Source organism: Lithobates pipiens, unplaced genomic scaffold (assembly GCF_037356315.1).
Source record: "Lithobates pipiens isolate NorthernLeopardFrog02 unplaced genomic scaffold, aLitPip1_a1.2 Scaffold_18, whole genome shotgun sequence".
Classification (NCBI taxonomy): domain Eukaryota; kingdom Metazoa; phylum Chordata; class Amphibia; order Anura; family Ranidae; genus Lithobates; species Lithobates pipiens.
The window spans coordinates 58,253,658-58,268,868 of record NW_027507758.1 but is presented as its reverse complement, the minus strand read 5'-3'; the positions used below and the strand labels follow the sequence as shown (position 1 = coordinate 58,268,868).

General features: G+C 42.4%; 1 protein-coding gene across 2 annotated transcripts in view; it reads right to left on the bottom strand.

Annotated features, from left to right (window-relative positions):
* The window catches only part of UBR2 (ubiquitin protein ligase E3 component n-recognin 2), a 128,144-nt gene that overhangs the window by 29,525 nt on the left and 83,408 nt on the right, over window positions 1–15,211 (bottom strand). For both annotated transcript variants that reach the window (XM_077485711.1, XM_077485710.1), the window contains exons 27-32: window positions 14,239–14,348; window positions 12,932–13,012; window positions 11,494–11,675; window positions 6,978–7,180; window positions 5,496–5,589; window positions 103–264 (exon numbers count right to left, since the gene is read on the bottom strand). In XM_077485711.1, coding sequence (XP_077341837.1) covers window positions 103–264; window positions 5,496–5,589; window positions 6,978–7,180; window positions 11,494–11,675; window positions 12,932–13,012; window positions 14,239–14,348 — 832 coding nt within the window. The remainder of the gene's footprint in view (window positions 1–102; window positions 265–5,495; window positions 5,590–6,977; window positions 7,181–11,493; window positions 11,676–12,931; window positions 13,013–14,238; window positions 14,349–15,211) is intronic.

The following is a 15,211-nucleotide window of genomic DNA, read 5'->3' as shown; positions in this document are numbered from 1 at the left end:
ATAGACTGCAGATATATGTGCCCAGCTCAAATTTCATCAAACGGGTTTACATCCACTTTAAGCCTCAACATTTGGCCTGACGCAGCCTGCTAAAAATCTCACCTGTGATACAAGCTCCTGGGTGGTGGAAGCATCGGGATAACTGTGTTGCTTAAACATTCACACAACGGACATAGGAACTCTCCATTCTCCACATCGTAACTTGTGTGAACCCGCAATCTTTGCTGTCTGCGTTGCTCCTTCATCTGTACAGCATCAAAATACCTGCAAATAAATGTATATTATAGGTCAAGTAGAATTCTTCCAGTGCTATTCTAATCTGTCTTCTATGGTAATCAAAATATGGCTCATCTTTTTCCTATTAGAGGTTACATGTCTAGAGGAAACCATTATCCAAGTGTCTATTCTGCAGTAGAAAGGTCATGTATCCTATAATGCTATACTTACCACTGACTGATAACAAAGATGAACAGTCACATGAGTCAGTTCTAAAACTATCTTCAGGCTTATGGAGGAGATGCAAACCAGAGAGTTGGTGGGCAAAATTCAGCACCTTTTGGTACATATGGATGCATTATTCCTCCTCTGAGAAATTGGGCAACAAACTTAAAGTGGTTGTAAAAACAGAAGGTTTTTTATCTTAAAGCATTCCATGCATTAAGATAATAAGCCTTCTGTGTGCAGCAACCCCTCTCAGCCCCCCTAATACCTATCTGAGCCCCGTCTAGATCCAGTGATGTTGTAGGAGTGTCTCAGCTGCCCGGGACTCCCTTCCTTATTGGCTGAGACAGCAGCGCAGCGTCATTGGCTCCCGCTGCTCTCAAAGTCGGTCAGACTCTTCACGAGTAATGGAATGCACTGGCCCTTTTATGACTGGGTCAATTATTATTGTACTGTATAAATGCACCAAGGTTCCTACTGAGGACATTGCTCCTGCTTGTCGCTTTGCGATTACCTCTAGCAATTCTACAGCTGTCTTCTGAACATCTATAATTGTGTCATGTTCCGTTTTATGAAAAGTATCTCCCAATGGCCCTTGTCCCCTTTTGAGAATTAATTTACTGACCGTTCTGTAAATGCTTCTCATGTGTATTTGATCTCGCTTATGTTGAGTTGACCATTTTTGTAAATTTATTTTTTTAAATTTTTTGTCAATAAAAATATATTCAACCTTAAAGAGGAAGTAAACCCTGATGGGGTTACTGACACAGGAACCAGCGAAGTCACCGCAGGAGCAAGCGAAGTCACCGCAGGAGCAAGCAAAGTCACCGCAGGAGCAAGCAAAGTCACCGCAGGAGCAAGCAAAGTCACCGCAGGAGCAAGCAAAGTCACCGCAGGAGCAAGCAAAGTCACCGCAGGAGCAAGCAAAGTCACCGCAGGAGCAAGCAAAGTCACCGCAGGAGCAAGCAAAGTCACCGCTGTCCCCTGTAGTTCCGAGCGTCCATCTTCTTGGTGGGTCTCGCTGCTCCGGCGCTGTGATTCGTCGAAGCAGCGATGATGTCACTCCCGGGCACAGGAGCCGACACTCGCGGCATGTCGCCGCGATCTGTGGCTTACCCAGTGCGCCTGCGCTCCGCTGTCTTCAGGTAAATATCTCCTAAACCGTGTAGGTTTAGGAGATATTTCTTGGACCTACAGGTAAGCCTTAAAGCGGAGCCCCACCCTAAAGTGGAGCTTCCGCTCATTGGAACCCCCCCCAGTGCCACAATTGGCACCTTTCAGGGGGGAGGGGGGTGCAGGTACCTGTACAGTACAGGTATCTGCACCCACTTCCGGCATAGATATCTGCAGAATATACGCCCCTTTCCGCAGATATCTACGCCCCTTTCCGAAGGTCCCCCGCTGCCTGCTGGGAAACACACGGATCCCAGAGACAGCGGGACCATCCTTATTGCGCAGAGCGACTCGCGCATGTGCAGTAGGGAACCGGGAAATGAAGCCGCAAGGCTCCACTTCCTGATTCCCATAGCCAAGATGGCGGCGGCAGCACCTGAGAGACGATCGAGAGATCGGCTTCGGGTGCCGACATCGCGGGCGTGCTGGGCGGGTAAGTGTCATTATTTTGTAGCTGCTGGCTTTTAAAAAAAAAACAGAAAAAAAAATGGCGGACTCCCGCTTTAATCAAGGTCAACGTGGTTTGTAAGGGTTTACAACCACTTTAAAACTATCTTCAGATTCCTCAGCCTCCTTCCCCTGTGGCCTCGCTGTCGGTCAGCAGAGAAACTCACCCCAATAAAGAGACTACATATTGCTTAAATAAAATTTCATATAAACACCAGCGCTGCCTTCCTTACTGAACGCTGCTCCAACGAAAAGAAATTCTGCTGTGATGTTTCGTCAGAAACTGACCCTTTTATGTGTGTCAATCTACTGTTGCCTAAAGCACATCTGATCACCCTGACTAGAATGGTCTTTAAGGCTACACTTCAGGGCACAAAAACCCTTAAAGTGATTGTAAACCTTTGTTTTTTTTTTGTTTTTTAAATAACAAACGTATCATACTTATCGTCTTCTGAGGTCCCCTGACAGTGCTCGCAGCTCCTCCTCACATTGGTAAACCCCCTGGGAGAAGCACTCTCCCGGGGGGGTTACCTTGCGGGCGCCCTCCCGAGTCCAGCATTTGTGTGCATAGACACAGAATGCTGGACTCAGCCCCGGGTGCCTGCATCATTGGATTTGATTGACAGCAGCGGAAGCCAATGGCTTCGCTGCTATCAATCTATCCAATCAAGAGTCGAGAACCCCCGGGCAGAGAGGTAGAGCGCGTCTCTGCCGAGGAAACAAACTGGCTCAGGTGAGTAAATGGGTGGGGGGGGGGGGGGGGGGTGCATTAGGATGCATTAAGGTGAAAAAAACTCCTCACCCCCCTAGTCCTGCTGACCAGGAGTACGGTGACCACCTCACTGGTCTGGGGCTTAGAGATTATCTGCAGCTTGATGTCCAAAATGTACATCAGGAGGTACGTTTATGAGAATTCTAATTGGTTGGTGCCGCCACATGGGCATAGCCCGTCCTGTCACCGCTAGTGAAGAGGAGAGAAAGCTGCAGGGATTTAAAATCCCCGGATCGGTACAGTGGCAATGAGATCTATCAGAAGGTGAAATCGCTGTACTCTAGGTTAGCGGGACCAGTGGGGATGGGGTCCAGTGTAAGTTCATCTTACAGATTTCCTGTAAAGGTGGACTTACACTTTAAATAGTATCCAAAATAGCCACAAGAGATATAAATCCACTTTGTGTGCACCAAATCCCATTGAAAACCCCGATATTAAAAGTAACAATGACATCACTGTGCTACACATAAGCTGCGCAGAAAACAAAAAACTGTAAAAGGGAGTCCCACCCACTACAGGTTGTGTGCAGGAAATTACAAGAGGGAGCGGAGACAAGACCAATCACCCTGCACAAGGAGAGAGAGCAGCGCTGACACGTCTTTATTACAGGAAACTCCTGCAAAGTACAGCAACACTAAGACATACACATGGTTCATGTATTTAGGCAATATGTTTAGTCTGAATTTCAGCTTTAACCACTTGTCCTCCAGAAGATTTACCTTCCTTCACGACCAGGCCATTTTTTTGAGATATGGCACTGCGTTACTTTAACTGAAAATTGTGCGGTCATGCAACACTGTACCCAAATGAAACTTAAGTCCTTTTTTTTACCCCCCACATATAAAGCTGCCTTTTGATGGTCTTTATTTACCTCTGCGTTTTTTTATATTTTGTACTATAAACAAAAGAAAGACCCCCAATTTTGGAAAATATATATATTTTACTATAAAACATACCCAATAAAAATAATTTCTTCATCAATGTAGCATGTATTCTGCTACTTGTCTTTGGTAAACAAACACCAAATAAGCGTGTATTGATTGGTTTGTGCAAAACAGCATCTACAAAATATGGTATATAGACGACACACTGGAATTTTAATTTCTTTACAATTTTAGTAGTAAAGGCAGCGATCATCACTTCATACTGGGTGATTTACAAGGCAGTAATGGGGAAACTGGGTTGTCTTTACCAGTTTATCTAATCATTAAAGTGGTTGTAAACCCTCTGGGACCACTTTAACCTACAGGTAAGCCTAGATTAAGGCTTACCTGTAGGTGCAAGGAAGATCTCCTTAACCTACACGGTTAAGGAGATATTTTACAAAAACTGGGCACCGATGTCTACGGCACGCACTGAGCACGCAAGTGAAGGCGAACGTCGGAGCCGCGATACCCAGAAGTCACTCCAGGTATCATGGCAGTGATGGATGACGTGGACGAGGGTCGCTTCAGGGGCTTTGAACTTAGGTAAGTTATTCATAATGAGCCAGTATGCTATGGATACTAGCTCATTATGACTTTGCCTTGCAGGGTGTATTTTTTTTCCAGGCTTTACTTCCTCTTTAATAATGAAAACAAAAAATCTGACATAAAGCCTGAGTCACACCTATGCAGGTTGCAGTTTGCATATTGCAGGGGCATGTTGCGTTTTTCAATACATGCTTTTCATCTATTGAAGTCTATGGAACCAAAAATCTGAAAAAAGTCCCTGGCCGTTTCCATAAAATGCACAGATGTGAACTACATCTATAGGAAACCATGTTAAATGGACTGTAGTGTGTTTCTGCAAAACTGAAAATGCACTAAAAAATGCATAGGTGTGAAAAAGGCCTACATTTTCAAGCCCCCAACTGTTTTTAAATCCGAATTTATATAAGTTATATAACACTTTAGTGCAGCATAAATGAAGAACTGCTACATGATCAGCTGCATCATCCAACTCTGATTAACTACCTTAAAGTAACCACAGGCAATCATTCGTTCTGTATGTTAAACCAAACACCAAAAGGCTCAGATGGATGCTGCCTTTTTTCGTGACTCCTGTGCTGCATGTTACAGGATAAGTTCACTTCTTATTAAAAAAAATAAAATAAATGCACATCTGTTTAAAGGTAAAAAAAAAATAAAAGTGAATTTTTTTATACTTTTTGACTGGAGCCTGTAAAGCATTGCATCTGCAATACCAGGATCCTGCTGACTCTCATTACAGGGTCTGCCCTTACCTCCGATATGGGCAGGCAGTTAATGAATTACAGGAAGAATCAATGCACTATGAGAGCATTCACCAGCACCCTCTCAGTTCATTGAAAACTGCAAGCCGTCGGGGTACTTGTAGTTCATTCCCAGAACTCTGAACAAATGACGCGGCCATGTGAGCTGCAGTTTTTAAATTCTGATAGAAATTGAGAAGATCCTGTTGTCAAAGGGATGGGGTGGAGGCAAGAGCTGAAACATGTTACATGCTCCACCCTAAATACAAGTTGAACATTAAATATGTTCCAATGGTGAACTTAGCCTTTAATTTTGGAGCTATGAAGCTGATCCTATTCAGTAGGTTTCTACCCTGGAGGGTTATATAAATATACACTTATTTGGTTGCTTTTATTCATCACATTTACAGAAAATTTAGTATGGTCATAAAAAATAATGAAAAAAATTACCTCTGCCAGCAGTGTGCGTGCATAATATGCCCACAACTTCCTGTGTGTGTTCCACATGCCAAGTCTGGATGCATGATTAGAGGATCGTAGTTTTCTACAAAGACAGCAAATGAAACAAACTTACTCCAAATAAAATTGTACATCAGTACCATACACGAGTGGAGTCTACAATGCCAGAATGATAAATATATTTTATTAGGCAATGTCATTTGTTTCAGTGCCCACCATCCTTTGCCCCCAGTGACTAATGCCTAAATGCTGACTTTCAGAAAGTCATGGATCGGGGTAATGAGTAGCTCCGTGAAGGTTAGATGATGTGCAAATTGGTGCTTTCTTTATACCAACTGTATTACTTTGGTTAGTTGGCCCTAATAATAGGGTCACCTTAATATAAATATAATCCTAAACCCAGCATTAAAAAAAAAAAAAAAACTAACGCGAATACTATAAAGAAAATATCAAAGCAAACCTAAAACTGTCATTCTGATAATACTGACAATATAACAGAGATTTTTCTCAAAGCCAACCACATACAAAAATCTGTGAGACTGACTCGGCAATGAAATTCTATCCATGAAAGCCATTTGAGAAAACAATTGGTATTTGTAGGTAATGTTTACTATTATTATATTTATATGCGATTATTATGAGATATGGGCAAAAGTATGTATTAAGATTGTCTCCTCCCTCTCAAGAGAACTAGTCTTTCCAGTTGTGCCTTCACTAGTACCTTAAGGCTGGGATCACACTGATGCGAATTGGATGAGGGTTTCTTCACATCCAATTCGCATGACAGGAGAGTGTGACCAGCTCTCGATGGAGCCGGTTCACACAGCTCCGGGGTGGCCGCGGTCCGCACTGGAAAAGGGTACTGTGCGTCGTTGGCTCCGTTACTGGGTACTGTGCATCCTAGTTGGTCATATGCCTTTGGTATGCTAAAATTGATGTCCAAAAATCCAAGTGTGATAGAAGATAGTTAAGATTAATGAATGCATACTTTCAAGAGATGGCGTGACTCAGAATAATGAGAAATCTTAATTATTATGGTAACAATATAAAGGGGTCAAGTACAGAGAACTGATGGGGGATATAGCAGGCCTTTAGGCAGGAGGAAGGATCAGACCAAAGTCTGGTACTTCAAAATCAAGCTACCAAAGTTACTTGAACAGCGGTGTATCCCATTGCTGGTTATCCAATCCTGCAGCAGGAGCCAATGCAGGTAAAATCCTCAATTGTTAGCTCAACAGGTAGCAAGCTCCAAATCGGGTTTGCGCAGGCCAATCTTCATTAGAAAACAGGCCAATGGCATATAGTATCCAAGAAACCAAAGTCTTCGCTCCCTGAGTAGCTTAGACCTGGAGGGGAGCAGACCTATCCCTGTTTGCTCCGTATTCAAGGGAAAGGCTAATTCTGCAAAGTAAAAGTTCTATTCCAGAAATATATTAGATACTGGCAGCACACAATTCAAACAAAGCTGCTCACCTGGATCTTGAATAATCTTTGCCCTGTTCTTTGAGAAGACTGTTGATCTTTGAATGAAGGCAGCAAGAACCATGGCTTTGTTATCCACACTGAATGCCTGCTCCTCCTGGCATAGAATGCAGGTCACCAGCTGGCTCTGTTCTGTGAAGCGGGTCTGATGAGGGCCAAGAGCAACAAGTTTGGTGTCCAAAATCGCAGGACCGCTGAGAAGATAAAACATTAAAGGGAACAATTAGTGGTTTTGTATATATTTTCTGTGAAGTTCAAGATTAAAAAAAAAAAAAATTGTATTCAGGTAAATATGAAATACTACAAAATGTAGATTATGCAGGCTTGTATCCAATCAGCAGATTGAGCATTAGGGCTCCCTTTTCACATCTTTACCTCCATTTACAATTGCTTTACAGTGCTCTGGGAATTCTTTATTTATTTAAAGTTGTTTGCAAAACAAATGTACATACATGAACAAACCTTTGAATCAAGTATATATACTTTTAAACTATAAATATATATATATATATATATATATATATATATATATATATATATATATATATATATATATATATATATATATATATATATATATATATATATATATAAAAAAAGCGCATCATTCTTTTTTTTAGGACTATAGCTTAGCAAGGTGTGAAATCAACTGTTGAAATACCAAGTAATAAAAAGGAATCAATTTTTAATTTATTTTTCTAATTGGAATCAGATTTGTGGCCATGAGTCAGTTAAAGTGGTTCTAAAGGCAGAAGTATTTTTTTTTACTCTTACCTGAGCCCCATCTCGATCCAGCGATGTTGCACGAGAGCCTCGACTGTCTGGGAACTATCCCTCCCCAGTGGCTGAGACAGCAGTGGGTGCCATTGGCATTCAAAGTTAGTGAGCCAATGAGAAGAGAGAGGGGGCGGGACCGAGCTGGGGCTCCATGTTTGAACAGACACACACAGCTTGCAGCTTGGCTTGAGTGCCCCCATAGCAATCTGCTTGCTGTGGGGGCACTCAGCAGAAGGGAGGGGCCAGGAACGCCAGCAGAAGACCTGAGAAGAGGAGAACCCAAGCTATTCTGTGCAAAACCACTGCACAGAGCAGGTAAGTATAACATGTTTGTTATTTTTAAACAAAAACAAACAAGACATTAATAACACCTTAACCACTTTCAGACCGGACCATTTTGCTGGTCAATGACCAGAGGTCTTTTTACAATTTGGCACTGCGCTGCTTTAACTGGTAATTGCGCGGTCATGCAATGTTGTACCCAAACAAAATTTGCGTCCTTTTCTTACCACAAATAGAGCTTTCTTTTGATGGTATTTGATTGCCTCTGCGATTTTTATTTTTTGCGATATAAACGTAAAAAGACCGCAAATTTTGAAAAAAAATGATATTTTCTACTTTTTGTTATTAGAAAAATCCAATAAACTCAATTTTAGTCATACATTTAGGCCAAAATGTATTCAGCCACATGTCTTTGGTAAAAAAAAAGTCAATAACTGTATATTTATTGGTTTGCGCAAAAGTTGTCACATCTACAAACTAAGGTAAGTTTTCTGGAATTTACGCAGCTTTTAGTTTACGACTGCCTATCTCAGTTCTTGAGGTGCTAAAATGGCAGGGCAGTACAAACCCCCCCAAATGACCCCATTTTGGAAAGTAGACCCCCTAAAGAAATTGATAAGTGGCATGTTGAGCCCATTGAATATTTTATTTTTTTGCCTCAAGCGATTGAATAATAATTTTTTTTTTTTTTTTTTTACACAAAGTTGTCACTAAATGATATATTGCTCACACATGCTATGGGCATATGTGAAATGACACCCCAAAATAAATTCTGCTGCTTCTCCTGAGTACGGGGATACCACATGTGTGGGATTTTTTGGGAGCCTAGCCGCGTACGGGGCCCCGAAAGCCAAGAACCGCCTTCAGGTTTTCTAAGGGCGTAAATATTTGACTTCACTCCTCACTACCTATTACAGTTTTGAAGGCCATAAAATGCCAAGATGGCACAAAACCCCCACAAATGACCCCATTTTAGAAAGTAGACACCCCAAGCTATTTGCTGAGAGGCATGTTGAGTCCATGGAATATTTTATATTTTGCCACAAGTTGCGGGAAAATTACAAACTTTTTATTTTATTTTTTTTTTTTTTTCACAAAGTTGTCACTAAATGATATATTGCTCACGCATGCCATGGGCATATGTGAAATGACACCCCAAAATAAATTCTGCTGCTTCTCCTGAGTACGGGGATACCACATATGTGGGACTTTTTGGGAGCCTAGCCGTGTACGGGGCCCCGAAAACCAAGCACCGCCTTCAGGCTTTCTAAGGGCGTTACAGTTTTGAAGGCCATAAAATGCCAAGATGGCACAAACCCCCCCCCCCCAATGACCCCATTTTGGAAAGTAGACACCCCTAAATTTAGGGGTACACTAGTGAGACTAGGTAATAAATGGCGGGTGCCCTGAAACTATAAAAAAATAACTAACCAACCAGCGTCACCTGTAACAGTTATATGGTGATCACTGGTGAAAGGGTTAACTAGGGGGCAATCAGGGGGCTTTATGCGGTAGTATATGGGGGTCCCTGGCGCTATAAAATGCTGCGGCGAACCTAAATACCTACCTGCCTAACTAGCGTCACCTGTGACACTAATACAGCGATCAGAAAAACGATCGCTTATTAGGCTGGGTTCACACTGGAGCAATGCGGGAACGCCACGAATCCGCGGCGGCAGTTCACACTGCCCTATGCGAACTGCTGGGAGTGTCAGTGAAATGTTAATGACACCCCCAGATCAGTTCGCATATCGCAGTGCGATCTGCAAACTCGGATCGCATGGTGTGAACACCCATGGTGTGACTGGGGGGCAGGGGTAATTGGGGGGGTGATCGGGGGGGTGTGAGTGTGCCTGGCATGTTCTACTGTGTAGTGTCGTGTTGGTGCAACTCACCGATCCTCTCTCCTCGGTGTCGGAACGAAAAATACCGACACGGAGGAGAGATTACATCACTTCCTCTCCTGTGTTTACATTACAGGAGAGGAAGTGATGTCACAGAGCATTTTCATTCGTCGGGAGCGATCGCGAGGGGGTGGCCATGAATGAATGGCCGCCCCCTCATCCCGGATCGCTCCCGAACGAATACCGACCGCCGCAGGCACCGGGGGGGGGGGCCCGATCGGGCCCCCCACCCGCGGGAAGGCAGGGACGTACAGGTACGCCCATATGCCTGCCCGTGCCATTCTGTCGACGTACATCGTCGTGCGGCGGTCGGCAAGTGGTTAAGGCCCCTTTCACACGGGGCTGTCTGATCAGGTGGGCCTGTCTGTTTTTCAGGCGGACCTGATCAGACCCTCCATTCCCCTCTATGGAGCGACGGATGTTAGCGGTGACATGTCCGCTGACATCCGCCGCTATCCAATCCAATAAATCCAGACAGGTGGTTCCCCCTATTTTCCATCTGTCTGGTCGATCGGGTGAAAATGGACAGGCGGTCCATTTTCATCCAATCTCCCCATAGAGGGAAGCTAGACTCACAGATCCATCTCAGCACAGTGAGCGGAGACGGATCCGCCTAATAGTTATGTAACTCCTTTACTAATGTTTCCAGAAATGTTTTTAGTAAACTTATGACATAAATACAGGAGGTGCCATTTCTGACTTCTTCTTGTGAATGCCAGTCTGCTGGCTGGCCAAGTACCTGATCAACCTGGTGTGACTTCTCATGCGATTTGATTGTTTCAAATCACATGACAAGTCACACCTTATTGTCCGCAATGGAAGCAATCGAATCAGAGTCGCGCCAATTTTGAAAGTAGTTCCTGCACTACTTTTCTCAGACATCTGTGCATGAAGTTCAACAGATGCCTTCCAAGTCGCACAGACTTCGAAATCATGAGGCTTCAAGTGAAGCACGATTGAGTGTGAGCGGAGACTTACTAAATTGCTTCAAGTCTTTGTTCCAGAACAATGTATGCAGATTAGGAAAAAAGTAAAACAAGGTCAATGTGTCCTTAGATTAAAAATCTGGAGGGTAAGCAGGAAAAGTGAAGGAAAACACTAGTTATCTGACAGAGTGCATTTACATGAGGCATCTTTGTCTGGCCATTGACAAACTCTGGTGTATCAATGTCCATGCGCCAGAGGAAAGAGGGGGCACTTAGTTAAGCTTGCTTTCATTTAATGCTTTCAGTGAGTAGATTAGGATAACATGATACAGGGCACCTTGAAGCAGCGTGGCTTCCCTCAAATGAGGTCACTGTTTTAAATTAGGATCCTCCTCCTAACAAAGTTGGGATGAGTGTGAGGGAAGTCATATTACATGATCTAATTGGTGCATTACCCTTCCCCCTGTACACCATCCATGCAAGGTTTAAATTAAATGTCTGATGTTTTTTCTGTTTTCTTTTACCACATAACAACTGAACCCCAGATCCAGCATAGCCCCAATCCTCTCATTCACAGACTAGGAGTATCTAACAGGCATCAGAAGGTGCTGATCTCACCTGTGATCGTGGGATGTGGATGCGGATACGCTGAGTTCATCCAACGACTGCTGGAAAAGCTCCCTGTTCTCATCAATGAAGTGCCTCTGCATTTCGGACATCTGTGCCATGATCTTCTCCTTCCGGAGGCGAGCAATCTCTGCCTTCCTTTTCCGCTCTGCTTTGTCTTTATCACGCGTGCTCTGCAAAGAGCAACATTGCATGTTTTTGTGGGACATGCAGAAAACTGAACTGCCTAGAACATATTATAATCTAACAAATGTCAAATGTAATATATCCATTAAAAATGTCTTCTGTTCTTACAAATGCCATTAAGGCACAATGCCTAAACGATCACAAAGAAGAACTACAGAAAACAAGACATGCAGATTTCGGCATAAGATCCCATTCAAACCATGTCAGACTAGGTTCACACTTTGTGCATGTTGGGAACGCATGCAAAAATCACGCACTCTCAGACACAGAAACTAATTGTTAATGGCACTCCCGCGCATCTGCTAACAAGTGAAATTGCTCATGTGTAGGGCAACCAATTAATGGGCTGCCCTACACATGACAACATGTGGAAATAAGCTTATGGTTGTTGCATACACAAAGTGTGAACCTAGCCCTACTATTTCCTATGCATAGGTACTTGGGGAACGGAATGAATGTGAAAATACTCATGGGCATGAACATGAAGCTCTGCATTAATTAGTACAGGAGGGCTTAAAACTTTTTTTTTGTACCCTCCAATAATAGTCTTCATAGAGTTTTGAAAATATCTTATGTTTTATCCACTGTAACTAGGGAGTAACCTTGAGATTCTGGAGTGCTAATTTTTCAGGCATCTGCACAGTAGATGAAGAACTAAATACATCTGTATACTGAGTCTTATGACAATGAGCACATAAAAAAAATAAATAAATAATAATCTATTTCAATTTTTATTTTTAAGAAATATTGAAACTAAAAACACAATTTCTTTAAAAATTCAATATTTTTTTTAGGGCTCATTCACAACAGAAAATGCGCAGAGTTTAGGGCAGACATGCACAAAAAAGGTGCCGCCAAGGTTTTAAGGATGGCCCTGCACTTAAACGCATGGTACTACGGTACCAAGAATTTTGGCAAATAGGTAAGTGGGAGTAATCCTCCCTTACTCTATCCAAAATGAAAAAAAAAAAAAAAAGTTTTGCCTGTAGTTCTACTTTAAATGCGGTGGCTGCATTTCTGTTCTTAGGCTCTTTTTTTTTTTTTAACCGTATAACCCTGCCAATGCATACCATTTATAGCTGTCTGTATACTAGAGATTAGTGAAAAACTGCTGGGGTCAGAGTTTCTACGTTTCATTATTCTACCTATACAGTATTAAATTTCCAAACACAGATACCAAAGTAAATACATTTTTGATGGACCCATTTATAAATATTATATACCATTGCCTGTACACACTTACCTCCTCTAACCCACTTCCTGCTGTCTCCAACACAGGCGTGGTCGATGAGCTCTCCCTGATCTTCTTAATAGTGCTGAACATCTGCAATACAGAAATCCTTTAGGCATCAGCCTTTTCACATAATGCATTGCCAATTAGCTCACTATACATTACAATTGGATTGTACAATTACTTTCAGATCTACCAACAAGTATGTAGTGCAAGGATCTGCCAGATAGGATACAAATGAATTGGATAGATTAAGTTAGTCCTCAAGTTACATACAAGGGAAAAGAGGGGCGGCTCCGGGAAGTCGCACATCTAAAGTGTCCTAGACAGGTGAATAGAGTGGCAACCTCAGCCTGGACTCAAACCAGGCCACGCTTCAAAATGTTTCACTCCGCCGCCCCCTGAGCTTAGTCATGGTCCTCCTCAATGAGCCAGAGCACCACACATACACTTTCCAGGTCTTCAAGTTACATAGTTATGGTAAAACTAAAGGGTATTGTACAAAGTTTGTATGGTCAGACATGTATGGTAACCCTTAGATTACATTATTTTAAAGATTAGCTCCAGACAAACATTTAAAATTATATATACACACACACACATATATATATATATATATATATATATATATATATATTCTATTTAATACATTTTTAAATGCAACTTGTACTTGAAATTGATTTTGTATTAGCATTGTAATTGCCTGTACAGCAGACTAGGATAGGGACCTGCAGCACTAGGAGCCAATCAAGTGTTCTGCATGCACAAGTGCTGAAAGGAGTAGAATGACCAGAGGACTATGGGAAGAGCTAAACTTCCTCAGCGTGTTGTTGCTCCTCCACTTTTCAATCACATGCTGGGGGCAGGAAAGTGGCCAGGCTGTACTAACTACAGTGCAGAAATGTGAGGTGACCCACCTGTCTGTACTGTTCGGCAGGGCTGTTGAAATGTGATCACTTGCTGTATAGGATTACAAATCCTTTGACAGCTAAAATTGTGTATTTATCTATGAATGTGAAAATACAAGTACCGACAGCTGTCGGCTTGTAGTTCTCAGTGTTGAGCGCTGTGGTAGTTCATGGTCTCTTCCTGTCATTGTGCATCTGCTGTCTGTACGAGATACGAGCAGACAGATACATTGACAAATCTGCAGGAGTCCTGCTTGGCACCCACGATCTGCTGATTGCAGGTGCAAAGCTTTACAGGCTTCAAATTAAAAAAAATAAAAATACACTTTTTTTTACCTGCATTAAATTTTTTTTTTTTTAAGTGAAAGTATCCTTCTAGATCTGTATAACAAAACAACACCAATCAAACACCTTTAGTATCCAGCGGATCATGTCCTTGTGGACCTCCAGGTGAGCGGCATTCTGCAGAGTCTCCAATAAAGCCAGTATGCTGGGGGATGTGTTGGAGCCTTCACCAGGTCCTGAAAGCATGAAAATAAAATAAAAATCATCCTATTTTAATGTACTCCGATTTATATAGCCATTATATATTATGGAATGCTTAGCAGGGAACAAAATAACTCATACCACCTCCCATCCAGAGCAGCTTACAATCAAATTATCTACTATACGCATTTTGATCAAAAGTCAGCCAACAGGGAACATAATCCACATAAAATAGAATTAAAGGCAACAAATTGAATTTTGACTTACCAGTAAATTCCATACCTTATAGTACAGTACAGACCAGAACAAGTCATAGACTTTGTATTTAATGCTGCTACCTTCAGGTGATTAGACATGTTGCAGTAAGCAATACAGAGAGACAGAGGACAGAAAGAAAGGACCTGTGTCCTATACTATACTTCAAGATGTGGAATTTTCAAGTAGAAATTCCCATTATTTTAATTTTACAGCACATGGTAGGAAGTCATAGTCAATGGGACATCCCTAAGCAATTAACTGGGGAATGAACAATAACATAGTGAAAAGCAGCAAACAAGCCTACAAAAGGAAAGGTCAACAGACCCCCAACGCTCAGATGACAGCTTGAAGCACCTTGATGTGAAAGTTTGCATCAGCAGAGGCCTGAACGTCCACCCAGTGAAACATGAACAGAACAAGCAGCAGCCTTGCAAACCCACAAAACTGGTGCTCGATTCTGAAAGACCCAAGAAAACACCTACAGATCTGGTGAAATGAGCAGCCTGAGCCATCCAACAATGGTGGAAGAGGGTACAGAAGTCCTTCCTTCAGAAGGAACCTCCAAAGAGGACAAAAAGGGACTTTCTTAAAGATAGTGCTGTGGTTAGGTGACAGCATCCAGGGCTGTTAAGTGAAACCA